General features: G+C 47.8%; 1 protein-coding gene across 4 annotated transcripts; it reads left to right on the forward strand.

Moving 5' to 3' along the window:
* The first annotated feature begins 1445 nt into the window (after nucleotides 1-1445).
* On the forward strand, nucleotides 1446-19874 carry TSKU (tsukushi, small leucine rich proteoglycan). 4 transcript variants are annotated; one of them, XM_038145744.1, is made up of 3 exons: nucleotides 1446-1642; nucleotides 4115-4201; nucleotides 16463-19874. In XM_038145744.1, exon 3 carries the CDS (start codon nucleotides 16470-16472, stop codon nucleotides 17526-17528), a length of 1059 nt encoding a protein of 352 aa, XP_038001672.1. In that variant the 5' UTR covers nucleotides 1446-1642; nucleotides 4115-4201; nucleotides 16463-16469; the 3' UTR covers nucleotides 17529-19874. The 4 variants fall into 4 exon arrangements, with proteins under 4 accessions (XP_038001672.1, XP_038001682.1, XP_038001694.1 ...); XM_038145754.1 differs by lacking the exon at nucleotides 1446-1642 and adding an exon at nucleotides 2274-2407; XM_038145766.1 differs by lacking the exon at nucleotides 1446-1642 and adding an exon at nucleotides 2654-3543.
* The last annotated feature ends 6978 nt before the right edge of the window (nucleotides 19875-26852 follow it).

A 26852-nucleotide genomic window follows, 5' to 3' on the forward strand; every position in this document is an offset into this window, starting at 1 on the left:
ATGCAGAGGGTGGAGAGGAACAACTGTGACATCTTCCTGATGCCCCCAGTACCTCCTGCCTCGAGTCTCAGCTCCTCTGACCAGAGCTGTGTTTGCTGGGCAGGTAGGTCACCCAGCAAATCTTCATGCAGTGATGTTCTTGGAGAAAGCAGCTGAGCGGAACAAAAACAAATCAAACCCTTTTCACCGCTTTTTCATCACAAAGAGATGCTAAATACAAATCTCAGCACCAAGCCTGCTTGAAGGTTGAGGTCTGAGCAAGCCCTGATCATCGATATGGGGCAAGTGGGGTATTTTGGTGCTACTAAAAGCAAACAGGAAGCCTGATTGTACTATCCTAACTTAAACTTTTTAAGAAACAAGCAGCCACACATCCTGAGACCTGACACAGGCCAGTAATACACAAAGGGTGGAGGTGCTGAATATGAGAAGCTGAGGCCAGCCACAGAATATGTCATCTGTGACCCAGGGACCCTTGCAGTCCCTTTTGCCTTTTCCAGTGTCATGGCACCATGACATGAGGCACTTGACACCTTGAGATAAGCTCAGTCGGTTTGAGCCTGGTGCTAAAAATGCCAAGGTTGTGGGTTCAATCACTGTATGGGCAATTCCCCCTAGAGCTGGACTTGATCCTTGTTAGTTCCTTCCAACTTAAGAGTATTCTGTGAATCTGTGACTTCTGATATTCTTTCCACTACACCATGATGACTAAAGCCACCACTGTGCCACTACATCCAATAGCCAAGAAATTCTGATGCAGGGCTGCTCATTTACAGCCCCAGGCACTGCCTATCCTCTAGTGATGTGGTTCAGACTCTCTGTTCCCCACAGCGTGGATTAAGTCTGGTTTTGTTTGGTTTTTTTTGTTTTGGTTTGGTTTGGTTTTTTTTGGGGGGTTTTGTTTGTTTGGTTTGGTTTGGGGTGGGTTTTTTTTGTTGTTGTTGTTGTTGTTTTCTTTATTTATTTCAAGGGTTTCACCATACAATTTGTAAGCCCCAGTCCCCTGCCTGCTGGCATTGCTCAAATGTTGGTGCTGCCTTGTCCAACCTGCACGCTGGGGTGCCAAAGCTGACCTTGGCACTAAAGGCCTGGAAAACTGAATGAAGGCAGTGCTCAGGAATAGAACTCACGTCTGCAAATACAGCCCTGCAGAGGTCAGAGCTGCAAACACGGTTGTGCTGAAAGGGCAACTCCGGTGTGATCCCCAAGAAATCAAAGGAACAACGACAAGGAATTTTAGCCAGGGGGGATGCAAGGCAGCAGCAAGGGGGACTGTGTGCGTGTTCAAAGCAGTCTCGACACCTCCCCTCACCTCTTCCCCTGTTAAGGGGGGTCTGCCAGCTCAGGAGTGGCACAGTCTAGCGCAAGTCCTGCCTCCTGCCTCCTTCCTCCTCCTCCTTCTCCTCCTCCTCCCAGATGTTCCCTTGTGTGCAGCCATCTGTTGAGCTCCCTCCTCCCTCCTCCTGCGGGGAAGGGGGCAGCCAGCTTGCCCGGCCAGCTGCACGCCTTGCACGGGAAGGAGGAGGGAGAAGGAGGAGAGCAGAAGGGGACAGCCGGCCCCAAGCCCTGCTGCTGCCGGCTCCCGGCGGCGCCGCTCCCGCCGTGGGAACCGGCCCGGCGCTGGGAACCGACCCCGGCCCCGGTGAGTCCCCCCTCTGCCCCCACCCCCTCCCTGACCCCCGCATCCCCTCCCTGCCCCCCACCCCTTCTTTGCGCCCTCCATCCCCTCCCCGGCACCTGCATACCTCTCTGCACCCCCTTCCAAACTTTCCCGGGTGTGGAGAACCGTGGGGCTCATTTTTGGGGAGGGGGGAAGCTGTACGGCGATGGGCTGAGCCCTCCCTGCCACCCCCTGGGGATGCGCAGGGCCAGCCCCGGGGACCCTGCAGCGGAGCCCTCCCCAGCCTCAGAGTGCGGAAACTTTTTTCGGTGTGATTTTTTCCTCGCGAGGGGGTTCAGAGGCTGGGGGTGCAGGGAAGGGGGAAGGACAGAGGTCTCGGGTGGAAGCAAACTACTTTTTTCCCCACCTCTGGTTTTTCCAGAGGGGGAGCTTCGAGCTGCTGTGGGTGCGTACGAGCCCCCAGCCCGGCTGCCCTCCCGGGATGAAGCGTCTCCAGCTGGAATCTCTTCTCCTTCCCCCAGTGGAATGGTGGTTTCTAGAGGTCTCGGGATCGCCACGGCTGCAGAGTAATCCGAGCAGCAGCTGGAGGCTCCGCACCGCCTCCCGCGCCCGGCTTCGGGGCTTTGATTTCACACTGGGCTCCCTGTCTCCCCTCCTCTCCCTCCTCCTCCTCCTCCTCCTCCTCCTCCTCCTCTCCGGGCCCTCCCCTCAACTCTCGGGAGCGAAGAGAAGCTTTTTGGTGGGTTTTTGGTGCTGGGAGGCTCGCAGGCTTTGGAGCTTATCAAGGTAAGGAGAGAAAGGAGAAGGAAAGGAAAGCTGAGAGGGGTCGGCTGGATGGGGTGTAGAAGCTGGAAGGTGCAGAGGGGGGGTCCTTTTCCCCCGGGTTATGTGGATAAAGGCATGGCAAAAGCATTCCTGACTGGGAATTTCTCATCTGTGAGTGGATTAAGCTGACGGGGAAGGTGTGTAGGTGTGTTTGGGAAGGGGAGAGAGGAAGCCGAACAAGATTTATTCATTCTCTCATTGAAAAAAAAAAAAAAAAAAAAAAAAAAAAAGACAGAAAGAAAGAATGAAAGAAGCTGCTGGGTGTGACTTCTGAAGCAGGAGGTCAGAAAGCACGGGGTTCCCCTGATAGTGCACACACCCTGTAAACTTTCAAGCAGCTCCCAGGAAACTTGTTATTAATGCTGCAGTCATTAAAAGGCGCAGCCCACGGCAGATTTATTAGCTCAGTAAACCACAACACGTGCCAAGCTCTCTGGAAACAAAAGGGTCTGTCAACTTCACTCCTCTGGCTTGGGATTTGGGAAGCCTGGGAGGAGAGCGGTGGGGATGGAGCTGGCGGCTTTTGTCGCGGAGAAGCGGCATCGCCTCCGTTAGCCGACGCTCGCCAGCGCGGTTCGTGAACGCGATTCCGTGGCAGCGAAGACATTGGAGCGCGGCTGCAAGGAAAGCACAGCGAACCCTGCTGAGCTCACGGCGCTCGTCGCGGCAGCGGGACGAGCAGCCCCCGGTCTCCCGAACGGAAAGCTTTCCCCGTGTGCCTGCCATGATAAATCAGCTGCCGTCCGCCTGAATAACAGCATTCACCGAAGTTACAGTAGGAAACTTGTCTGGCTGGACACTGTGCCATTGCTCTGCGGAGAGCAGCCGGTGCCGATCGCTGGCGTTGCGCTGAAATATCGCATTGATTGCCGCTCCGAAGCTCGGCTGGCAGCACCGGGCTGTTGCAGCGGCGAGGAGAGGGCGAACACCGGCAGAAGAGGCGCCGGGGAAAGGCGGGGTTGGACCGTCTCGCCGATCTCTCCGGGAGCAAGAAGCACGCTGGATGTGTTAGATGCTGAAAGGACCGGAGGAAGCAGGCACGTCCCTGGGAGGATTTGCAGGCTGAACTTGGCTGGAGGCGCGCACAGGCAAAGCGGGTCAGTGTGTGCCACCGCCCTGTCAAAGCGGGGCCTGGCTCTCGTCCCACCGTGACCAAGGGGGGCAGTCCCAGCCCCCGGCCCGGAGAGGACGGGGAGGTGCCTGCTCACTCGCGGGTTATAAACGGCCCGACGAGGAGCTGCCGCTTCCCTGCTCCAGAGGCGGCGGGTGCGCGGGGTGAGCGGAGCTCGGCACGGGGCAGGCAGGAGGCTGGGTGGCAGCACTCAGACGGATTTTCCCTTGCGGCATCCTGGAGCAGGGCAGACGTTGCTGATTTGTGAATGAATTTGAGCAGCTGCTGTCGGAGGCAGTGGGGAGCAATAACAAAATGCCTGGAGGGAACGAGGACGTGACAGACATCCCAGGGGACATTAATTTCTGATGACAGGCTGGACTGGCAGGAAAGGCTGCAGGGTTGGGATGAGGGTCTTCTGCACCCCTATTCTTTACAACTAAGTGCAAGGAACAAACCAGCATTGAATGGATGAGAGGAAATTGGGGGGGAAAGGGAAAAAAAACCACGCAGAAGTTTTTAGGGGTTTTGTGGATTATTTTTTTTTTTTAATATAGGGAAAAGCATCCTGTGCTCCCTCAGGCAGCCACACAGTGAGCACCAGTGAGTGTCACCCCTGCGCAAGACTGAGCTGGGAATAAACGGTGAGCCACCATCTTCCAGAGGTTTAGAGTTTTCCCTCCATCCCTAACTGCTTTTCCTTATCCTCTTTCAGTCTCTCCTCCTTTCTCCTCCTCCTTCTCCTCTTTTGTTAGCTGGTTGGTGGGGAGAAGCAGAGTCTGGAGGGTGGGATGAGACAAGGCATCCTTGTCCGGCAGCCCTCCTGACCCCTGGCACCCCCAGGCTCTGCACGGTAGCTGCAGCACTGGCTGCCTTGGCAAGCTATCAAAAGAAACTTCCAAACACGGAGATGTTGAGGGCTGGGAGGAGATAAAGGCTGGCTTGAGCAAGCTGTTTCTTGTCTTAAAACTTGGCACCTGGACCTATCGAGGCAAATGTATGAATGGCTCAGCCATTCATTACAAGGAAATCTCAATATTTTAATTTTTATTGCAATTTTTTTTCAGGGGGCGGGTAATTTCCTGGGAGTTTCTATTGTATTCAGGGTGTGCAGCAGAGGGGGAAGGAAATATGTGCTCTGGGAATCGCCCCAGCCTTCCCGTCTGCTTGCAGACACTACAAGAGATTAAACCATCCTGGCTGCCTTAGCATGGGACATTCCTGAGTTGCATTAACCAGGCTGGAAATCTCCTGTAAGAGCAGTGGCAAACTGGAAAAAAGCACTTTATCTTCACCATAGCAGACAGAGGGCCACATGCTGTGTTTAATGTCTGAGTGCCGGTGTCTGCAGGGTTTCTTTTCCTTCCCCTTTCTCCCTTCCTCATTCTTTTTTGCAGTCTGTGTCTCTGTGATGGTGATTCCTCTCCTTTCCCCTGATTCTTGCCAGCAGCTCAAACCCAGGGGTGGGGAGAGAAATCACGTAATGGTTTGGGTTGGACCTTAAAGATCATCCAGTTTCAACACCCGGGCTATGGGCAGGGACAATTTCCACTAGACCAGCTTATTCAAAGCCCTGTTCAACCTGGCCTTGAACACTTCCAGGGATGGGGACTGTATTTTGAAGGATTTTTTTTTTAAACTTTGGATAAGATAATCCTCCTCAGGAAAAATTGAAACACAAACTCCTGTTGTGACTGATGGTTCAAACCAGATGTGATTCCTCAACCCTATCGTGTCTTAGGTGACACATGTGCATGGGGCTTGTGTCACCTGTCTCCAAGTGGGGCAGGCCATATCCCTGACCCCAAAAAGTGCCTGTTTTCCTCCCATCCTTGAGAACGATATGTCTGTAGCAGTTGGCATGGTGAGGCCAAACTTCACAGAGCAGGACAGGGGAGATCCTTTCTCCAAAGAACTTTAATCCTACTGCAAAAGTTCAGTTTGTGTCTGTCTAGGACCAAAGCATTGCAACTTCTTGCAAGTGATCTTCAATTCAAAGAATTATAGGATCATTGGGTAACTGAACCTGGCCAGTCTCATCCATACCCTCCCCTCTCCCCTGGCCTGGCTGCCCATTTTGCAGAGGGCAAAGCAGGGTTGCTGTCCCTAGAGTGTCCAGGAAGATAGGAGCTGGACATGGTGCCCAGGGACTGTGGTAACATTTGTCTGGACCAGTTACAGCAGTGGCAGTGTTGGCTGGGGACTTCTCTGTGGGGTGAGATCCACAGGCTTTGTGCTCCCTTCCCAGTTAAACTGGTGGGAATTAAACCTGGGGGTGGGGGTGAGTGAACACCTCTCAGACCTAATACTAGTCATCCTTGAAGTGTCAGGAGGGAAACTGAGGCACTTAAATGGGGACTCATCAGTGGTGAGAAATTGGTCCTGCTGGGGAAATGGCTCTCCCAACCCACTTCAGATGATCTTTCTCCAAAATCCTCCACCAGCAGTGGAGAATCCCAGGCCAAGGAGGGGAGGAAAAGAGCTGAGGAGATACTGCACATCATGAGGGCAGTGAAGCATCATCTGCAGTGGGAATCATGGTGGGAATGACACGCTCCTGGTAAACCCTTTATCAGCTCTACCTACAACCCTTCCCCTTCCCAAATCCCCCCTGCCCAAACCTTGTGGGAAACCCACTGGGTCTAGTAAATGTCTCACATGCTTCACTGTGGTGAGGGCAGCTCCTGAAGCCCCAGCTGATGCTCCACCAAGCAGATTCACCGGCATTCATTGTTTGCAGCATCACGATGCAAGAGTTATTGGAGAGGAGGGGCGAAGAAAGGCCATGAGGGGAATGAGATGGGAGCCTCCAGCTGTGCTGTTTGCAACAATAATGGCCAGGATTGTGTTTATTATCTCCTCAGTGGAGGGTCTGCAGCTGCACGCTGAGAGCCACAGACAGCAAAGGGGTCGAGAGATTATTGTGCATGGAAAAAAATCCAACCACAAAAATAAATAAAAAGCCCACAAAGGATCCCTGGGCCAGCTGGAGCAGTGCCATTGGACACCCAGCTTAACTCCCAGTCTCCTCATTTTGCCCTTCCTCACTGAAGTCAGCAGGCCCTCAGAGCTGTTAGGAGAAGGGAGATTGGCAGCTTCTGCCTTTCAGAGAGCTAAAGCTGCATGGGGTCCTCTTAAAGTCCTTCTGCCAGGGCTGAAGGTGTTGCCCAGCCAGGCTGAATTTCTTTTCCCTCTGCTTTCTCATGATTTTTTCCAGTGCTAGCTGCACCATGATGAAGGCATGCTGTTGGAGGCAGTACTTAAACTTGATCTGCAGCCACCCCTGTTGTAACAGATTCAGTTCTCTTAGTGGACTTTTCCAACCTTAATGATTCTATGATTCAAGGAGAAAGAGCTGGAAAGCCATTAGAGATACAGGATGATGAGGCTGTGATGAGTTGTTTGCTCTTGGTGGGATGTGTCTCACCAGGAAGAGCAGAGGCACCACTCTGGGACGTATCACCTTCTCCTCCCTCCTCTCTCTTGTTTCCTTCCCCCTGCCTAGCTCATTTTCTCTGGGGGAACCCATCCATGTCTACCCATGCAGCATGGTCTCTCTGCAGCTCAGGCCAGTCCTCTGGGGTGATTGGAAGCAATCCAGATCAGGGATGTGGGGTACATCCATAGACATCACGCCTTTTCCTCATTGACCAGAGAACTGCTGGTGGGTCCTTGCAACCTGCACTCCCCTGGCATGGAACATGGTACCTGCCATCCCAGGGATGTCCATGGCATGTGGCATTTCCCAGCTGGGCACTGTGGCATGGCTGATCAGCTCTTCTAACAGCTAAAACCAAGAAGTATCCGGTGTGGGTAGGAAGTTTCCTCTCCCCGTGCTGCACCTCTTAACATTCCTCGCTGGCATGTGGTTCATCCTGGAGTGAATTCCTCTGGAATTATATCATGTCTCTGGGAGCTGGAGTGCAGTGAAAAAGTATCATCATAGCAGGAGCTAGTGCAGGAACTGTCTGGGGTTGTCTGTCAGGTGTGCACCGCCAAGGGATGAGGCTCCAGGAGAAGCTTGCTGGCATCATTTTCTCTTTCAATAATTGACTAGTTAAGAAAGGAGGAGGGTTTCATCTTCTCAAGGTTACTGCTGTGATTTGGGTAAAGCCTGGGCACCCACAGTCTCCCTTCATGCCCCACAGTGGGTTCTTGGGCACTGGAGGTGATGGGGCAGGTAGCTTCACCAGGTCATTCTACAGCAAAATGCTCTAGGACTGGCATTCAACTCTGTGTAAACCTCTCCTTTGGCTATGAAGCACCATGCTGAAGGGCTGGTCTGTTCCCGAGTTTGTGCCAAAATAACGGAGGCCTCCCATTCTGGGACATGTCGCTATGATAAAAATTCTATTCAGGCTGAGTTTGAGATGGTTAAGAAAATATTTGTGTTCCTGGCAGAGATGAAGTCTCTCTTATACTCAGTGAGTGCCAGGATAGTGAGGCCTCCTGCTCTTGGAAATGCTCACAGTTAACAAGCAGAGCAGGGAGGACAAGAAATAGGAGTTGTTAGGGGTAAAAGAGTTCAGGGTGGCCATGCTGGAAGTGATTCTTGAGCAGGAGAGAGTTCTGAGCTCTTCCATCCCTTGCTGGCACCTGTTTGACTGATTCCATGCATCCCAGGCTGCTGAGAACCATTTGCGGCTGCCAAAGCTCCCCGTTTGAGTGGTTCTGCAGCTGGAATAGCCAGGAGGCAATGGTGGGGCTGGGATGCTAACATCCTCTCTGCTCCCATAAAACCCTGTGAATCCCTCCTGGTGCTGCACCACTCCAACACCTGCCTTTCCCTGCCCCCAGCCACTCAGGAGGCCCGGTAAACAATTTTCTTTTGGGAATGCCCCCTCTGGGCACAAGCACAGTTTGACTTGAGGCTGGGAAGCAAAATTGCTTTCAAAATCCACAGGAGACTAATTCCTCCACCTGGAAATAAACTGCTATTAAGCTGACAGCTTTCTGGGCTGAGCAGAGAAGTGGGAATTTTGTTCAAATCCCAACGCCACAGTGATTTAATTCCTCATTTTCCTGTGCTGGTTGTGGCACCGGCATTTTCCCACTTGAGGAAAAATTCCCTGGAGTTGGGCTGATCTTCCCTCACATAAATGCATCTTTTCAAGGCACAAAGCTTTTAGTGTGGCAGAAATTGTATTTCAGCCACGGATGTAAATGAGCTGGAAGTTACTGTATGGGCTGGCAGACCTGCCTGCACATGTTTTCCTTTTGTCAGATCCCAAAATACACCAACCTGCACCTTGATTTCCTCCTTCAGGGGGAATGAGGGATGCCCGAGGGGGAAGATTACACAAGTGCAATAAACTACTAGCTGTTTAAGCAGTAGGATGATAAATTTTCTGTGGCCTCTTGCAAAACAGATGGGAATTGTGACATTAACAGTTGTAACAAAGTTTATTTTAATAAGTCTTTCCATTTCTTTATTAAATAAAGAATTCTCTTTTTACATTAAAAAAAAAAGCAGAGACTTTCAGCCAAGCAAGCATTTCAGTGTCTTTTCCCAAGTAACAAGCAATAGGACAAGAGGAAACAGCTTCAAGTTGCACTAGGGGATGTTTATATTGCAAATTAGGGAAAATTTCTTCACCAAAAAGGGTTGTCAAGCATTGGAACAGGCTGCCCAGGGAAGTGTTTGAGTCACCATCCCTGGAGGTATTTAAAAGATGTGCAGATGTGGCACTTGAGGACGTGGTTTAGTGGTGGGTTTGGCAGTGCTGGGTTAACAGCTGGATTCAATGATATTCAAGGTCTTTCCCAACCTAAATGATTCTATATTTGAACACAGATCCATAGTGTACAGCTGTAGGGTTTGGAGGTGCTGGGTTCCCTCTAGATCAGTCACACACATCTTCTCTGCAGACCATGTGGTGGCTTGAGGGGCAGCTTGGCTTTGCCTTTGGGGTTGTGAAATGCTTTTGATGTTTTTGATGCTTAATTTAGCTTTTCCTTTGCTAATCTTATCTATCCCATCCCCTGTAACATCTACAAAAATCTCCCTAAAGGACGGAAAACATGTTTGGACACTGGAAAGTCATTGCAGTTTTGGCTCAGCAGTTTCTGTCCAGAGAGGAGAAAAGCAATTGGAAATAACCAAGACAGAAAAATGTGAAAATGGTATATAGTTTTTTGTTCTTTCCCCCTTCTCGCTGTCCACAAACTTTATTCCATGGGGTTTGATGAGATTCAAGTCTTGCAAACACCAACTTGATGCAGAGCAGTGGGGGTTTTGTCCAGATCAGGAAGCAGCATCTTGTCTCTGTTTATGCAGTTTCTCCATTCCTCACTCGTTTCCACTTGAACATCAAGCTGTTGACTTTAACTCTTTGAGTGTGATTGTCCAGCCAATTCCTTATCCACTGAGTCATCCAGCCATCAAATCCACGTTTTCTCCATAGAGATTAAAATGTTGTGTGGATCAGTGTCGAATGCTTTGCACAAGTCCAGGTAGATAATGTCAGTCGTTCTTCCCTCATCCACCAACGCCGTAGCTGTGTCATAGAAAGCCATGAAATTTGTCCAGCAGGATGTGTCCTTAGTGAAGTCATGCTGGCTGTCACCAACGACCTCCTTATTTTCCGCGTGCCTTAGCAAAGTTTCCATGAGGATCTGCTCCATGAACTTGCCAGGCAAAAATAATTAAAGCACAAAGGAATTCATAGCGAAATATTTTATTTTTTTTCTTTTTGCATTCCTTGCATTTCATTCTGATTTTTCTCAGGGAGCAAGAACATAGAGCAAAAAGCAGGATTCAGGCACCTGCAGGATGCCTTTTCACTCCTGCTCAAGCCCTTGGTGTCTCTTTACATTAAACCATAAGGGCTAAAGTCACCACCCCAGTGGCTGAGCTTCCCCTCATCCTAACGCTTGCATGAACCAGTGAGGGAAATAGGGTTGCAAATCCCTGTGTTTATATCCTGTTGGAAAATTTGGGATGCCTCTGTTCTAAGCAGCTTTGCAAGTCCCACAGATAAAACCATCACTGTGAAGTGAAGGGTGATAACTTATCCCCTAAAAGTGACTTGTGCCATGTCTCCTGATGGAGGCCTCCATGAAATCAAGTGCAATTTCAAAGAGCCAAGGGACTGATTCTCATCCTGCTGAGACAGTAACACCATTGAAGTCTCTCAAACCCATCTAACAAATGCAGGATTAAACATAAAAACGAGATACTTCTTCAATTCCCATTAGCTCTCCTCTCCCTAAACCCCAGGAGTCTCAAACACTGAGCATAAAACCAGGACTGTTTGCAAAGTGTCTCCTAAACCAGCAAGCAACAAAATGTAACAAGCAAGTCAGAAAACACTGTTCCCATTTACACGAACATTTTTTGTGAGGTTTGATAATATTTATCAAGAGCTCTTTGCAGCATTTATGCAGTGAAGCCTTCTGCAGGAAGAGTTGGTCTGAAGCAGGCAAAGCAAAAGCCTGAATGACCTTTACTTTCAATAGATTCACACGAAAAAAAACCAACAACAAAAAAAGAGTAACCTTGTCAGCAGCAGTCTCTTTATTATGGGAGGGGTGTGTGTCTGCAGCAAGGGTTTAATGGTCTCTGGCTGTAGGCTGGTTTGAGCTAGTTTTGCTGCCTGCTCAAATTGGCATATGGGATCTGGAGACCCGACCGCGATTGCATCTGTGGCGTCATTTGGGCTCAGCCAGGAGAGTCCGCACTGGAAAAGTGTAGCTGCTGCTAGTGCTGCACTTTAGTCAGTAATTATTCTAATTTTACAGAATAATTAATGGGTGGAGAAGGGGGAGAAAGGTCTCTTATGCAATTTCGTTGTCGAGAAGCAACTCTGGAGCATTCTGGTGCTCTGGAGCTGCTGTCCCAGCTGCCACTTAGCCTCCAAGATATTTAAAAAGAGAAAGAGCCAGAGCCAATTTTTTTTTCTGCCTTCAGTCTGGAGGATTTATGGCTTCTATCATAACCTTTGCACTTGTTTCACTTTCCAATAATGCTCCTTTTCCCCTGACCCCAATTAGTGCTGGCAGCCAAGTGGACCTGGTGAGCTTTGCTATGAAGACTTTGTTTATTTCTTTACTTAGCTGATACAAGAGGCAGAAGACAATCCCATTTTTTTTCTCCTGAAATATTGTTGTTAATATAAATCTTTTGGCCTCTGCTAGGGCAACAACTCTATTTGGGACAGGTGGACTTCAGCTCTTCCTTTTTACCTTTTTTCTTTGAAATTTGGTCTATTTGCTGCTAATCCAGAATTAATATTGGCAGGAAATGTAGAAATTACCAGGATCTGTCCACCACGCCTTACAGATTCATGTCATACCTGATCTGGTCTAGTTGTGGGCTATAGTAAAGACATATTCTGTTTTCTCCACTCCTGTGTGAGAGCTGGTAATCCTATGGATGATCACCAGAATTTGTTGGAAAACTGACCCAGCAAAGGGGAAAGAGAAAGATCAGAGGGTTTTTTGTTGGATCAGTGACCCAAACTGGTTTATCCAAGTGCACCTGGTTATAGTGAGGGACTAGGGTTTGGAAGATGCAGCCAAGAATGGGGTGGGAAGCAGTAACCAGGGAGACTGGGCATCCTACTCTCCATCATGGACAAGGGAGAGAGAGGCATCTCCAGGGATGTGTATGGTCTTAGTTGGTTTCATCCCCTTCTGGTGCAATTTCATTCTCTTCACCCCACCAAAGAGACAACCTGGTGTTTTGGGGTTTTTTTTGTGCTTCTTACCCATGTACCTCCAGCTTCATTGGGTGAATTTGGGCCTTTAGCCCCAACCCCAGCTGCATTTCAGACGATGCTTTGTTCAGTGCCATGTTGAGGGAGGCTGAGAGAATGAAGAATGGGGCAGCTGTTTCCTGACTCCATCAAACAGTAAACTCTAAAACACCTCCCCTTGTATTATTTCTTTAGTTAGTCATTGATTTTTTGCTATGGGGAATTCCAGCTTGGTGGTTGCCAGGGCAACTGGAGGTAGCCTAGGTAGCATCCTCTTAATATCCGCATTCCCAAAGAGGGGGACCAGTCCCCAGGCAATGGGCTTTCATCCAGGGAGGGATGTGTCAGCTGATCTCCCTAATGAGAAAAGTCTTTAAGGGAGAGGAGAAGGAAGAAATCAAATGCAGTGAGAAGTGTGAATTTGCAACAACGCAGTAACAAAGCTTTCCTCTCTCCCACCTCACTCCCTGACCATCATCTGAGGCCTGGCATCCCTCTGAAATCTGCTTTTAATGTTGGGGGCTTTTTGGCTGGGAAATCTCAATGTGAGTTTTCTGTGTGAGTCCTGCCACATGGCATTGCAATGGATGAGCATAGCAGGGAGAAGGCACAGGGGCATCCGCAGGCTAAAGGGGAGATGTGGGATCTGAGGAGAAGGCTGGCATCCTGCTAGAAGCTTGCTCCAACACTGCTCCATTAACCACCTCAGGCTCTGCTTATGGCTGTCTCAGAGTATTTGCCCTACAGAAAGGATGAGCAAGACCAGAGCCCTGCAGTCACTACAGGCACCTGAAATGTCGGGGAATATATTGCACCCCCAGCAGCTCCTATTGCAATCAGTGGGTATAAAAAGACCCCTAGAGCTTCCAGATGGCCAAAACGTATCACCAGGATCTCTCCATATATTTATAGCCATAGAAATGAAGAGGACATGGCTAAACCAGGCCTAGGGTTGACTGCTTTCTTCCAGTGACTTTCCCCTCACTGTCCTAGGTGATGGTGCCAGTGTTTTCTTGTCCATGGTGTTTCCCTAGGTGAAACTTCCCAGTGCTGCAGGAGGATAACTCCTCTTCATTTTACAAGGGGATACCTTGGCTTCTTGCCTTTATCAACAAAGCAGCTCGTGGGCAGCAATCCAAAGGCATTTGGTGCAGTTTCAAATACATACTGTGCACAGAACTGTAAATGCCTGCAGTGTGTTTCTTTCCCCATTTCAAAGAGAGCTGTCAGTTGTTCCACACAATAATAAAACATGCCTGTACCTGACTAAACTCTTTGTCGATTATTTGGCAATGCAGGTGTCTCTTTCTTGGACTGGAAGATGACCAGTAACTTTATTTCTCCTATCTTTTATCAGAGCTATTAACCAAGTGGCACATTTGCCTTTGATGCTCCATGCTGCTTCATAAGGGAGTTTCCAACTGGTACTAATGGATTGTAACCCATCTGCAAAGCACTTGCAGAGCCAGTCAGGGAGAATTTGTGGCAGTGCTGTGAGGACGGAAGAGGCAATAGGTGCTGTGCAAATACTTCAGCTGAGCTTTGTGTACGGCATTTCAGCTGTGTCATGTTTTGTCTTTACTGCTGGCTGAAGTGATGGATGTTGCAGTGAGAGTCGCTGTATCTGCCCACTTCTGGCAATCACTTTTGAGGCCGATCAGGTCGGGAATTCCCATGTCAAAAGGGTTTGAGCAGGTGCATATGAAAGCCCAGCATCGGTTTTCAATCTTTTCAATTCACAGAATCATAGAGTAGCTTGGATTGGAATAGACCCTTTAAAGGCCACCCAGTCCAACTACCCACAATGATCAGGAACATCTTCAACTAGTCCAGATTGCTCAGAGCCCAACCCAACCTGGACTTGAATGTTTCCAGGGATGGGGCATCTGCCACTTCTCTGGGCAACCTGTACCAGTGTTTTACCATCTTCATCATTGAAATCTACTTCCTTGGATCTAGTCTGAATTATCCCTGTTTTAATTTAAAACCATTGCCCCTTGTCCTACCACTACAGGCCCTATTAAAAGTTAAATTAGAGTTTTGGACTTTTTTCCAGATGCTCCATAAGGAGCCAATGAAGGTTTTAGCAGTACTTGAAAAGTAAAATTTCACACTGATGTGTCTTTGGACTTCCTGGTGTATGATTCAGCTCCCACCAGAGCTAAAACAATTCTATGAGGAAACAAGCTGCACTTTTGAAGGAGAAGTTGGGAGGTCCTTTCCATATAGAGACATCAAGCCATTGGTTAGAATTTGGGAGAAGAAATGCCAGTAGACTGGGTTGATACCAATGTAGGTACTTCCCTGGATGTGAGATATTTAACATTTGAGGTTTTGCAGTTTTAGTTTACAAGGACCTCCCCACTGCTGTAACTTCCCCTGGTAATAAAACATTTCAGTGCAATCCCAGTGCAGCTTCATGAAAAAATAAAAATAGTAGTATTTATTTTAGGAGGGACTTCAGAAGGCAGCAAGCTATGTCTGTCTGCACAGAACCAGAGGGGATCAGCCTTGATGTCATTAGGAAAGGGATATCTGGAAAAGTGTCTGCAGAGAAGAGTCCTACCCCCTACGTCATCTCTGCACACATATGTGTTTTCTCAAGAAACAGTTGAGATGGGCTGAGGCTAGGGCTCATCTTACCAATTTTTTGTTACTTCTATAGAATAATGGACCCCAGAGGGGCCTTTAGCAATGGTTTAGTTGCAGGCAACTTGGCCAGAGTCCCAGTCTCTGCTCTCTTTTTGCAGGAGGTCTGGGAGACACCGCCATACAACTCACATCAGTGATCAGGACAGTATTTTTGCAACATTTTTCCCCCTTTGCGCTTTTTTTGCACATTGGCAAGTAGTCCCCAGTCAGACTCCTGGGAATGAGAGCAGGACCAAGAAGACCATGCTGAAAAGGGAGAGAAACTGAATACAAGGGGTGGGTGAGGGGAGATGAAGTGTGAATTTCTAGGAAATGGCCTTGGGAAGGTGCAAGGGCTGTGAGGAAGGAATCTCAGCCAGATCAAAGGGTGTGCGGGAAACACGATACTGCAAGGAAGTTAATGAAGTGCTTTTAAACAGTGGTGGGAAAGGTAGGAAACCAGGGAGGCTGAAGTGAGGATGGGAACATTCATTTAAAAGGATTTCTTTTACTTTTTTCTTGTTAAATGAGCAGTAGGCACGTGAGTGTCTTTTTATGGCCAGCAGCATAGCCAAGGACTGGTGCTGATGGACCTGCTTGTCTGGCTTGGTGAGATTTTTTTTGTTTCCAGCCTTCTGGAGACCTCATTTGTAAGGCATGAGGAGTCATCACCCATGACTGCAATAGGAACCAGTGAGGACAGTCCTTGTTGCCTCTATGCTGACCTGCAGGACGCTGACATGTTCCTATGTAGCCTCTCCAGAGACGCAGATCTAAAGATTGTTTTGGCTGTCTCTTGAAATCATGCAGCTGTTGTTGCCCACAGTTGTGTGGGTGAGCTGTTAGGATGCCATCTGAAGAGGTTCAGCAAAGCTGGAGCATGCAGATCAGCTCTCTGCCTCTCTTGTGTGAGATGATGGAGATGGAGGGAGACGGGTCAAAACCAAAGCAGTGGGGAGGACTCCTTGCTTACTGGCACTGTTAATCAGAGAGAATACTTAATGCAATTAGCAGAGGCTCCCCAAAGACTCCATATGAAGCAAATTGTCTCTCTCCACTGTGCAGGGGGCTGGGCCCACCACAGCAAAGGCTGGGTTAGATGGAAAAAGCCTCGGTTCCTCTGCTCTGGTAGGAGCTGGACCAGGCCAAGGAGGGTTTTTTTAGCCACATGATACAAATCCAAACTTCTAAAATTTGCATCTCAAGTCCAAGGAAGGGAGATGTCTATTTGTGCAGTAAGGAGCTGGCCTTTTCTTCCATGGTCCAGTCAAAAGTTTATATGTTTGATAGATCATGCTTTAAGGCAGCCTACTGTTCTTACAGCTCATTTCCAGTTTCGCCTCAATTTGGTTATGTGTGTAAAGACTGCTGACCCAATTTTTTTCTCCATTAAGTTCCCACTGGGATTCATAACATGAGAGAAAAAGTCTTTGGGATATCCATGCTATTTAAGGGTATGCTTAATCTCTCCCTTTGTAAAGAGAAAGGACAAGACTGCATAAGTCAAACAGTTACACATCCTTCATAAAGTAATTTCTACAGCAACTAAATCTGCTTTTCTATTGTCTCATTTTCCAGGAGAACAATGCATTTCCTGGCCTGGTTCAATTTGCTGGTTCTCCTTCCTTGCTTTGGTACCACAAAAACCTGCTTCCCTGGCTGCCACTGTGAAGTGGAAACCTTTGGTCTCTTTGACAGCTTTAGCCTGACCAAGGTGGACTGCAGTGGAATAGGCTCACACATTGTTCCTGTCCCAATCCCTCTGGATACCTCCTACTTGGATCTATCATCAAACAAACTGGAAACAATAAATGAATCAATGCTTACTGGCCCTGGATATACCACCCTGGTGAGTCTCGACCTGAGCTACAACAAAATTGCCAAGATTTCCTCCACGACATTCTCCAGGCTTCGGTACCTGGAGTCCTTGGATCTGAGTCATAACTCTCTGGAAGTCCTTCCAGAGGACTGTTTCTCCAGTTCTCCTCTAAGTGACATAGATTTGAGCAATAACAAACTTTTGGATATAGCTATGGACATTTTTGCTTCAAAAGGACAAGGCAAATCCCTGAATGTGGATCTATCCAATAATATGCTCAGCACAATTACAAGACACCATGAAAAGAGCATTCCCAACATCCAGAACTTAAATCTTTCTGGAAACAGGCTAACATTTGTACCAAACCTTCAAGGCATTCCTCTCCGATATTTAAATCTTGATGGAAACCCTCTGGTTAAGGTTGAGAAAGGAGACTTCACGGGGCTGAAAGACTTGATTCATTTATCCCTCAGTGGCCTGCATGGCTTTAGAGAGTTATCTCCTCAGAGCTTCAAGGAACTCCAAGCCCTCCAGGTTCTGGATTTATCCAACAATCCCAACTTGAAGTCACTGTCTGCTGAAGTTATCTTTGGTCTAAACTCCCTACAAGAGCTCAACCTCTCTGGGACAGGCATATCATCCTTGCCAAAGACTTTGCTGAAAAACCTGCCTTCCATCAAAAGCATCACCTTAGGGAAGGACGTACAGTGTCTTAAGACCATCAAAGAAGGACAGTACCACCGACAAATTGGGCTCACCAAAAAAGAAGTCCTCAGTTGCCATGACAGCCATGGATCCATAGCAGCAGCACCTTATGTTTTGTGATGAAAGCTGGGGAGAAGAAGGGGTGGGGCAGGGAGGGTGGGGGGCCGTGGGACTTGTACAGGTGTCGGACTGAGATGGCTTGCAGTGTGCCTTTTGTAAAACTGTCAATAATTTATATATTTGTATTTGCCAATAGTTGATTGTTTGTAGATTTTATAAACTCCCAAATCTTGGTCCCCGTTTTCTGCAGGCTCCGGATTTTACCCGGTGCATTGAGGTCCTCACTCCTGCCGTTGGCTCAGGAGTGGTGATGATGGACAATGTGGGGACAAGTTGCTCTGCAGGTCCCAGGGCAGAACACTCAGTCTGGAGCAAACCCTTCATGCCTCAGACACATTTGTAGGAGCAAAACTACATCTCTGCAGAGCACACACCAAAATGTTCCAGCTCTGTAGCTGCTTGCTTACAAACCCATGCATCATCCTTCTTTTAATTATAACTCCCCAAAATGTGCCTTCTGGATGTTGCCTTCATTAGCAGCACCCTGTTTTCTGTCATGCACTTTCAGTCTTAAAGAAACATTTCCAGACAAACCTGAATACAGGATGCATCTAATGTGCTGGGTTTTACATGTTATTTGCATAGGTGTGCAATGAACATTGAGTAAGTCGAGACATTTTCCCACCAATTTCTCCTTGTTTTCCCACCTTGATCCTTTTCATGTCTAATTCGCTTAGGTCCAGCTTTAGCAACCTCCTGTCTTTTTAACCTCAATGAGCCATTGATCAGAGATGATGCGCAGCAGAGGAAGGGAAGCAGAAGGGTCTGCTAAGAGCCACATCTCACCCAGGAACTACCCTTTCATGAAGCAGGTTGCAAAGGGAAGAGATCATGTAGCCTAGCTCAGGAAAGGAAAAAAAAAATGGAAAAGAATCCCTCCTCCCTTTCTGGGGAAGCTTGGAAGGAAATTTTGACAGGGATTCTTTCTTGATGACCTTATCAAACTAAGATGCAGTCCTAGAGGATATGAGAGTAAGTTGTTTCCAGTCTGACACTCCCCATCTGAGCGCAACATCTGCAGCTCATCTGGGCATATGTGAGGCAACTTGCAGTGCCAAAACTCTTCTGAGAACGTGCCAGGGGAAGAATTAACACTGATGCTTGTGGCCCTGGAGCATTTTGCTTATCAGAGAAAGGATCTTTGCGTTTTTTTCCAGAGTTGTGGCTTTTCTTTCTCTCACACAGCTCCTTGGTTGCCATGTGAATCTGATAAACTGAAATCTGATAAAAAGCCTGGTCCTCAAAGTTTTGCTGATTTTTTTCCTTCCATTGCTGAAATGCTGGCAAAAGGAAACCTTTCTGGACCCTCTTTTTCTCCAGTCTAGGAGGAAGTGGGAGAAGGCAGCACAACATGACTCAGTGCCATGTATGAGGCCTCCAATTTGCTTATAGGAGCAGTGGAGGTGACTGCTGAGGTCTGGTCCACATCTGGCATGCTCTGTCTGGGGGATGGGATGTTGTGGATGGGGGGTCATGCTCAAGTTGATCTGCAGTTTGGTCTCTAAACCCAGCCCTGCTTCAGGGCCACTTTCAATGTTTGATTAAGGGACGTCCATGTAAAGGTGAGGCAGATATAAACTCATCTCACAACTGTCCTTGGGAATGTTGAAAGAAGCTCAGGTTTTGTCCTCATAGCCCCAAAAATCTTGGAAAGTAGAAGCCCAAACCAACTGACTCCATAAAAGTCAGAGTCAACACCTAACTTTGGATACTGAAATTTGGTACTGAAATACTCCCACATTTCCATCTATCTCAATTTCAATAATTTGTTTGAGTAGTTTAGGGTGGGATTTTCACCCCTTCCTTCAGTTTTGGGGATTTTTCCCCTCTACTGAACCTTTGCAATGTTTGACCAGCCTTCACAATCACAGGAAACGCTGATTTTCTTAAAAAGGTAATGGGGCTGCCTATGGGCAGAGATCTGGAGGGGGACATAAACAAACTGCCTTGCAGGACAGGGGCAGTTTGTGAAGAAAAATGTGAGGGTTTTATTGGATTTTGCCTTTTTAAGAGAATTATTTTCTGCTGGCAGAAAATGTTTTTTTAAAGAAAGCTGTTTACTTTTTTTAAGCCTGTACATAGATGAAACATTATGGTTATCACCTACTGTCAAAGTTACTGTCTTTGCAGCACTGTGGTAAATTTAAAACCCAATGTGACAATCCAATTGAAGACTGCAAGATTTCCTTGTGTAATCTCATGCTAGCTGCTAGCTAAACTAGTCTTAGCAAAAGCTGGCAAATACTGTCACTGTGTTAGTCTGTTTTTTTAAAGAACCTGCAGCATTGTAAGGCTTTGTGATTACTCACAATATAATAAAGTGATTTGGAGGAGAATAAACCCAGATCCCCCAGATTTATTGCTTTAATGCTGAGCGGGTGGCAGCTGTCACTGGGTCTGAAGTGCAACACAGCTTCTCTCCTTCTCTGCTGATCCCCACTGCCCCCATGGGTGTTGCATCTCCAAACTGGGGGCAAGATTTATCCCATGGTGCTTGGCTCACTGTGCTCTTCGGTGATGGAAAGACTTGAGAGCTTCTCTGGTTGACTTGAAGGAAATTAGGAACCCACGGCCATGAAGCAGCAGAGAGCATGTGGTGCAAATTCCCTGCTCCAGGACCTGCTCCAAAGCTCGTGGAGCACGTGGAGATTTGTACGTTGATTTGACCAATCCAGGACATGGTCGGCTAGTGCTGAAAGGCTGGATTTGCAGCAGGCAGGGTGATGTGGGGAGACACCACAAGACCATGGAAGTGTTCAAAAACATGTAGATGTGCTGCTTAGGGAGAATGTTTAAAGGTGGACTTGGCAGTGCTGGGTTAAGGGTTTAACATGATGATCTTAGAGGTCTTTTCCATCCCTAAAGATTCTATGATTCTGTGGGGGTGGAAGGGAGTAAAGGGGTGCAGAAGTGATGTCACAGCACATAAAGCTGAACATTGCCAGACTACAGAGCTTCTGGCAGTGGGACACATGTAATCCAGTCTCAGCACCCTCCTCTGCAGAGCTGGGGCTGCTGCACAGAGGGCTAAGACCATGCAGAGCCATTGCACCTAAAGAATAAATAGAAACCTTTCTGGAGTGGACTTCCTGCTCTAAAATAGCAAATTTAATTTTAAAGACTTCTTGGTGCTGTGTATAAAAGTGGTGCAATCAGAGACTCACTGAGGAAACTGCCTATAGGAAGTTGCAATATTTTTGTTCCTCCCAAGCCTGAAGAAACAACTGCATCTTCCACCCAGGCAGGCAGACTTGTAGGCAGCCTGGAAGAGGCTGTTGGTTCTTTACCTGGTTCCCCATAATGCCCCATCCTCCCAGATGGCATACAAGGTAGTCAGGTGATAGCCTGGGTTGTGAGATCACCAGGGAAGGCCAAATCTTGCTCATAGGACTATTATGGACTGTAGGGGAAAAGCCACCACCACCAAACACTAGAGATGACTGCTCTTCTGGTGTCCACCACAAGGTTATGACCATGAGGCTACACCACCACACCCCTTTGGGGTGGAATCACTTCTGCCCAGGGGTGTGGGCTCAGTCAAAGAGGTGGAGAATGTCTTCATCTCCGGAGGAAGGACAATATCCTGGGACTCAAGGGTCTGAAGCCATTTTCTCCCACCTCCTTGTTGCCCCCCATAGGTGATGCTCCAGCACTGTGTTGGATCTTGTCCCTCCCAGTACTCCTTTGCACCCTTGCCTTAATGTCTTATTTTGCAACTGCTTTTTATTCATTATTCAATTAATGACTTAATTTATTAGTTTTATTATTGTTAATTAAAATATTGTTTTGATTATTATTTATTTAAATAGCCTTTCCAAAATCCTCTAAATGGGAAGAAACAGGCAAGCCTCTACCAGAAATATGAGCCCCCACAACACCCATGTATGTCCCCTCTGCACCAGTGAGGCACAAGCACCTGAAACACCACTTCTGTCCCCACAGAGCAGGAAGGGCACATCGGGGCTTGGATGAGTTGAGGAGGTCCTCATTCAAGCTTCCTGTCAGCTTGATAACATGGTGTGATGGACCTGGTGTCAGGCATCAACAGCCACCCATGCCAGGAAAGCCATCCATGCCAGGAAAGCCAGTCAGGTTGGTTTGCTGCAAGCTTTGGCTGTCTCCACAACCGGCTCAGTTCTGTGGCCGGATATGTTTGCCCTCACAAGCAAGTTGGGCCTTTTAATTACAGGCTTAATATTTTTAGAAGCAGGAAAACCTCAGCAGAGGCTCAGCAATAAGGCTAGGCTGGGTAAGGGAGGAAGAAGTGTGTGAGCTTGCATTTGCTTGTGGTGTTCTGTCTGCTGGAGAGTTATCAGCATCTCATCCCTCCTTTCCAGCACATGGGGAAAGACAGTGAGGGTCACTTCCCCCATCTGCCTCGTGCCAAGGGCAGCACAGGACACACATTCTTCTCTTTATTAGAGAACGTGCACCTCCCAGTACCCAAAAACTCTCATTTTCTTCTCATCAGTCTGCTGGAACCATTTGTCCTGGCAGTCAGCTGTCAGCCCACAGAAGTCCCTTGCTGACTGATTATGTGGCTGACTTCATAACAGCAGTAGGTGCTGTCCCTTTTAAAAATAGCTGCTCCTCTGTACATTTTCCATTTTGCAGAAGGTTTTTATTTCCAGCACGTTTGTTTCACACAACCCTGGCTTGGTCAGGCGGGAAAGCACAGATGCACTCTTGCCATGCCAGAAACAAATGCTGCATGGCTGGGCATAATCCTTCTGCCTGTCCTGGGATCTGCCTCCTAGGGAAGTTTTGGGGTGGCGAAACCCTCTGACCCACGCATGGTTATAGAGTATTACTCCTGCTTTATCACCCTGAGATTTCCTCTTCCTTTCCTCTTTGAGTGGACATGGAGACCTGGGAACCTGATTAAAAGGTAGAAAACTGGAGCTGAAACTAGGCCATCAGATAAATCTTTTCCTGTAATAAGCAGGGAGTTGGAGTACAGGCCCTTAATCACAGCCTTTGTCTCTCAGCATTTGTATGCCTGTGTGCACCCATCCTCACCACCAAAACAAACCCACCCCCCTCCTATCCCATCCCCACCCCTGCACTCACTGCCTTTCATTAATGGGATTAAAATAAAAGTGGTTCATGCTGCCACAGAGGAACACCCTGGAGAAAGCAGCAGCCCGCTGTGCCAGGCACTGTGCATCCCTTGACAAAGCCCTGCCAGAGGCAAAGGGGATTGGGCAGGGGAATGTGCTGCCACCCTGCCCAGCTCCACCCATTCCAGTGGTCTGGCCTCTACTCTGGGTGTACCGCAGAAGGGTTAATCAGCCTGAAAAAAAATCCTGGTAACTTTCCCACCACCACCCTGGTGATGTCCTTTAACCCCTGCTGCTGCCTGTCTGGACCTCTGTGCCACATGCTCCCCTCCCTCCTCTTCCTTGTTAGTAGTAGAAGTGTCACAGCACTTGCTGATAATTGACTGGGGCCTGCTGGGAATTTGAACCTACATTTCAAAGAGATTGTTAACCTCCTTTTCCAGCTCTTTGAACTGCTTTGCTTTGTTGTAGGTTAAAGGAAACACACGGCTTCTTCCTCCCACAGCCTCTTTTGATGGGAGCATGGCACATCAGAGCTGGTGGGTTTTTACTAGCCATGATGTTGGTAGCATGGTGATGCTAAGTGGCATGTGATGATGCATTTTGGGGCAATCAAGCTGCCCCTTAAATTTAGAGGTGATTAAACACAAAGAAATAGCCCAGAGGTAAGCAAGGGACTGGCAGAAGTATGTGACATCACTGTCCTGACATGATATGGGGGGGGTTTCAGCCAATGGAGAACCTAGAAAGGGCCACAGGTTATGGGTTGCTCACCCAGAAACTAGGTTCAAACCCCTTTACCATGCTGGACTTTCTGGATGGGCTTGGATACACAAATGACAATTTTAATGAGATGTGTTTGAATGGGTGGTTTAAATTACCCTGTGATTGTAGGGCAGTAGAGAGAGGTTGTCCTGACCTTCCCCTGCATTACACAAAAGCTGGAATTTGTGTAGCCATTCAAAGTATCAAAAAAAGATCAAAGATGACCAGTTTTCAGGCAGATCAGTGAGCTAAACCATCCCATGCAGTCACTAAAAAGAATGCACAGCTAGAAGAGGATGGTTGTCTGTGAAATGAGCACTCCAAGTCCCTCTTCCCAATAGTAACTGAACTCTAAGAGTGATGGCTGCACCCACTTTAGGTTCTAAACAGATGTTTTGAGGGCTCTCAAGTACCTCTCAGCATCTTGCCTACTTATAACTTAAAATTTGGCCCTGGCTGGTCTGCTGTGAAGATAAATGTTTGTAGGACTGTGAGCTGTTGGACTATTAGGTTAGAAATGATCCTGAAAGACAAGCTCTGCATCACCAGACCTGTCACCTGCACTGGTAACTCGCCACTGACCATGGGGATCATCCTTAGGCCTGTGGCAATTCTCAGACCTGTTAATTTGCTGTCTGTGTCAAAGCTAAAAAACTTTTTGAAAGTTTGAAGAGGGCATGGCTTTTCCTGTGAGATTCACTGCGGTAAACAGCTTCTGGTTTGGTCCTTACATGCAGCCTCCTTTGCAGGAACACAAGAGGCAAGGATTTCCGCTATTTTGCTCCTAATCCTCATCACTGGTGTAAAAATTCTTCATCTCCCCCAGAATTATTCATTCATGGAATTGACTTTTTCTCATTTAAATTTTTAATGAAGCGATTGTTTGCTTCCTAAACCTGCCCCCCTCCCCACCCAACAGCCGTCTGTTTGTTAGAGTGCCGTCTGGGACCTGCATGCCAGAGAATGCAGAGGTGAAAATCCTCTTGAATAAACAGGAAAGGGGCAGGGCATGGAACATATGATATCCCATGAGAAATGCCTGGATAATCCATGGTGGCAATCATATCACAATGCTATTTTTGCCATGGTTTGTTAAATGTCCTGTGGCAGCATCCTCAACCTCCCAAGGCAAACTCTACACCATGTCTAAATCGGAAATGATCCTGCCCCAGGGGTCTTGTAAACAATATCCAAAAAAGATATTGTCACAGAAAATATGAGATGATTAATACTGTGCTTCAGTTGCACTTTTTCCTTGGTCATTTTAGGAACCCACAATGACTCCATCAATAGTCATTGATGCCCTAATGGTGTGCCAAGCCTTTTGAGAAGTCCAGTGGGCTTCTGCCTCTGGAATTTATTTCCCAGCTGGGTTTGATTTCCCCAGTGAGACACTTCCAGCCTAAAACATTCCCCATAAGAATATTCTTGTCTCTACTTCTGCTCCTCAGCTCCTCAGCATGTAGAAATCTACATTCACACTCAAATCCCTGCTCCACAGAAAAAGGGAAGGTGCTTGGTCATGCCAGGGACAGAGGTGCTGTTCTGGGAAAGAACACTACCAGGCTCTCAGTGGGTTTGGGGATCATTTTTATGAGGGGAAAAAAATAGTGCTTTCCTGAGGTGACTCTGCAAATACAGTTTGCAGGGTTTCAGCACCCCAGAAAAGCAGGGGTAGAGTCATAAAATCATAGAATGGTAAGAGTTTGAAGGGGCCCTAAAGATCAGCTAATTGCAACTCCCCTGCTATGGGCAGGGACAACTTCCATTAGACCAGGGTACTCAGAGCCCCATCCAGCCTGATTTTGAACATTTCCAAGGATGAGATGTCAGCAGCTTCTCAGGGCAACTTGTGCCAGTGCCTCACACCCTTACATCTTCCCCCTTCCTGAAGCTAAAAGTCAGAGCTATAAAGAATGCATTTTTCCAGTATCCCAAAGCAGAGTGGAAGCCCCACAGCTGGCAGGGATCCCATCCTAGTGTCACCAAAGGGATATTGAAATTACAATAACAGCCCCAGCAGCAGAATGGAAATGAGGTGGCAATTCTTTTCTTTTCTCTCTGCAAGCCACAGCAGAGGAAAAAGTCCCCAGGATAATCCTTGTGTTCTTGTGTCCATTTCAGTGCCAGAGATCCCTGTATTATCTGCTGCAGAAAAGAAGTTAGCAGCCCAATCTGAAGCAGCAGTTTCACATGGCAGAGCAGCTATGCAGTTTCCAGCAGAGCTCTGGAGCCAGCCAAGCACCATTAGCCTAGTTTTTCAGTCAAGCAAGGAAGTCCTGGCTCCTGGCAGGCTTATTAGCTTTGGCACTGAGCTCCTCTGACACCCAGCCAAAGCATTCTGGCTGCAGCTGGACCCGCCTGGCTTCTGTCCCACAAGCTTGGGTCTCTCCTCATCACACCTCCCTACGCTCTTGGTTCAGTTTGGGAAGTGAGGATTTTGTGCCTGACCACCTGAGCAATGGGGATGGCTACAGATTTGGGATTAGAGGAGCTGCTCAGACTCCAAACCTCTCATATATCCAAGGGTCCCTGAGGTTCAACCACTTCCGAGCAAAATACTTGCTTTTTCAGGAACAGAGATTTTCCTTTTATCTTAGAAGGTGGTGCTTAGCATATGCAGGGATGAATTTGTTATATTTGCTGTTATCACTTATCTTCCTTCCTTCAAACTCTCAATATATGTTTGAAAGCCTAAATAAAAGCTGCATGGCTCTTCCCAGGGATTGAGCTAATCTCAAAAGCAGTTGGAAGAAAGGACAAAATCCCTGAAACTGACAGGCTCTGGAGATCCAATACATACTAGATCTTCCCTGATGATTGTGAAAATCTACACTCAAAATTTAATCACGGAATGATAGAATGGTTTGGCATAAACTTTAGAGATCATCTTGTTCCAACCCCCCTACCATGGGCAGGGACACCCCCTGCTAGACCAGGTTGCTCAGAGCCCCATCCAGCCTGGCCCTGAACATTTCCAGGGATGGGGCAGCCACAGCTTCTCTGGGCACCTTGTGCTACTGCCTCAGCACCCTTATAACAAAAAAAAGTTTCCTTGTGCCTAATATAAATCTACTCCCAGCCTCTAATCTGAATCTAGCCTGAGCCTGGGTAGGAAACTCCCTGTCTTTACCCCCGCAGATGTGGTAATGAGGCCACAAAATTAATGACTGACAAGGAACGATGAGCTGAGCTTCAGCTATGTGTGACCTGCTGAGCCCCTGCTGAAGGCTGGTTCTCTCATTAATCACCTTCCAGCCCCAGGCACAACCTGGGATGCAGCAGATAGTGTTTTAGCTTTGCAGAAATTAACTGGGGGATCTGCTCTTCTCCCATGCACCTGCACGTGCTGCAGGTAATACAGGGAGCAGACAGCACTCACAGAAAACAAAGGAGATGCTCTGTTGGGAAAAGATAACAGAAATTGCCCCATGATGGTGATCTTGGTCACAAGTTGCCCCGTCACCAGGGAAACAGTGCCGGCAAGAGACAGAGCTTC

The sequence above is a fragment of the Motacilla alba genome, chromosome 1 (assembly GCF_015832195.1).
Source record: "Motacilla alba alba isolate MOTALB_02 chromosome 1, Motacilla_alba_V1.0_pri, whole genome shotgun sequence".
In the NCBI taxonomy this organism is placed as follows: Eukaryota; Metazoa; Chordata; class Aves; order Passeriformes; family Motacillidae; genus Motacilla; species Motacilla alba.

What these genes read in the sequence shown, in the direction of transcription:
- TSKU (XM_038145744.1), top strand. Translation starts at nt 16,470, where the DNA reads ATGCATTTCCTGGCCTGGTTCAATTTGCTGGTTCTCCTTCCTTGCTTT.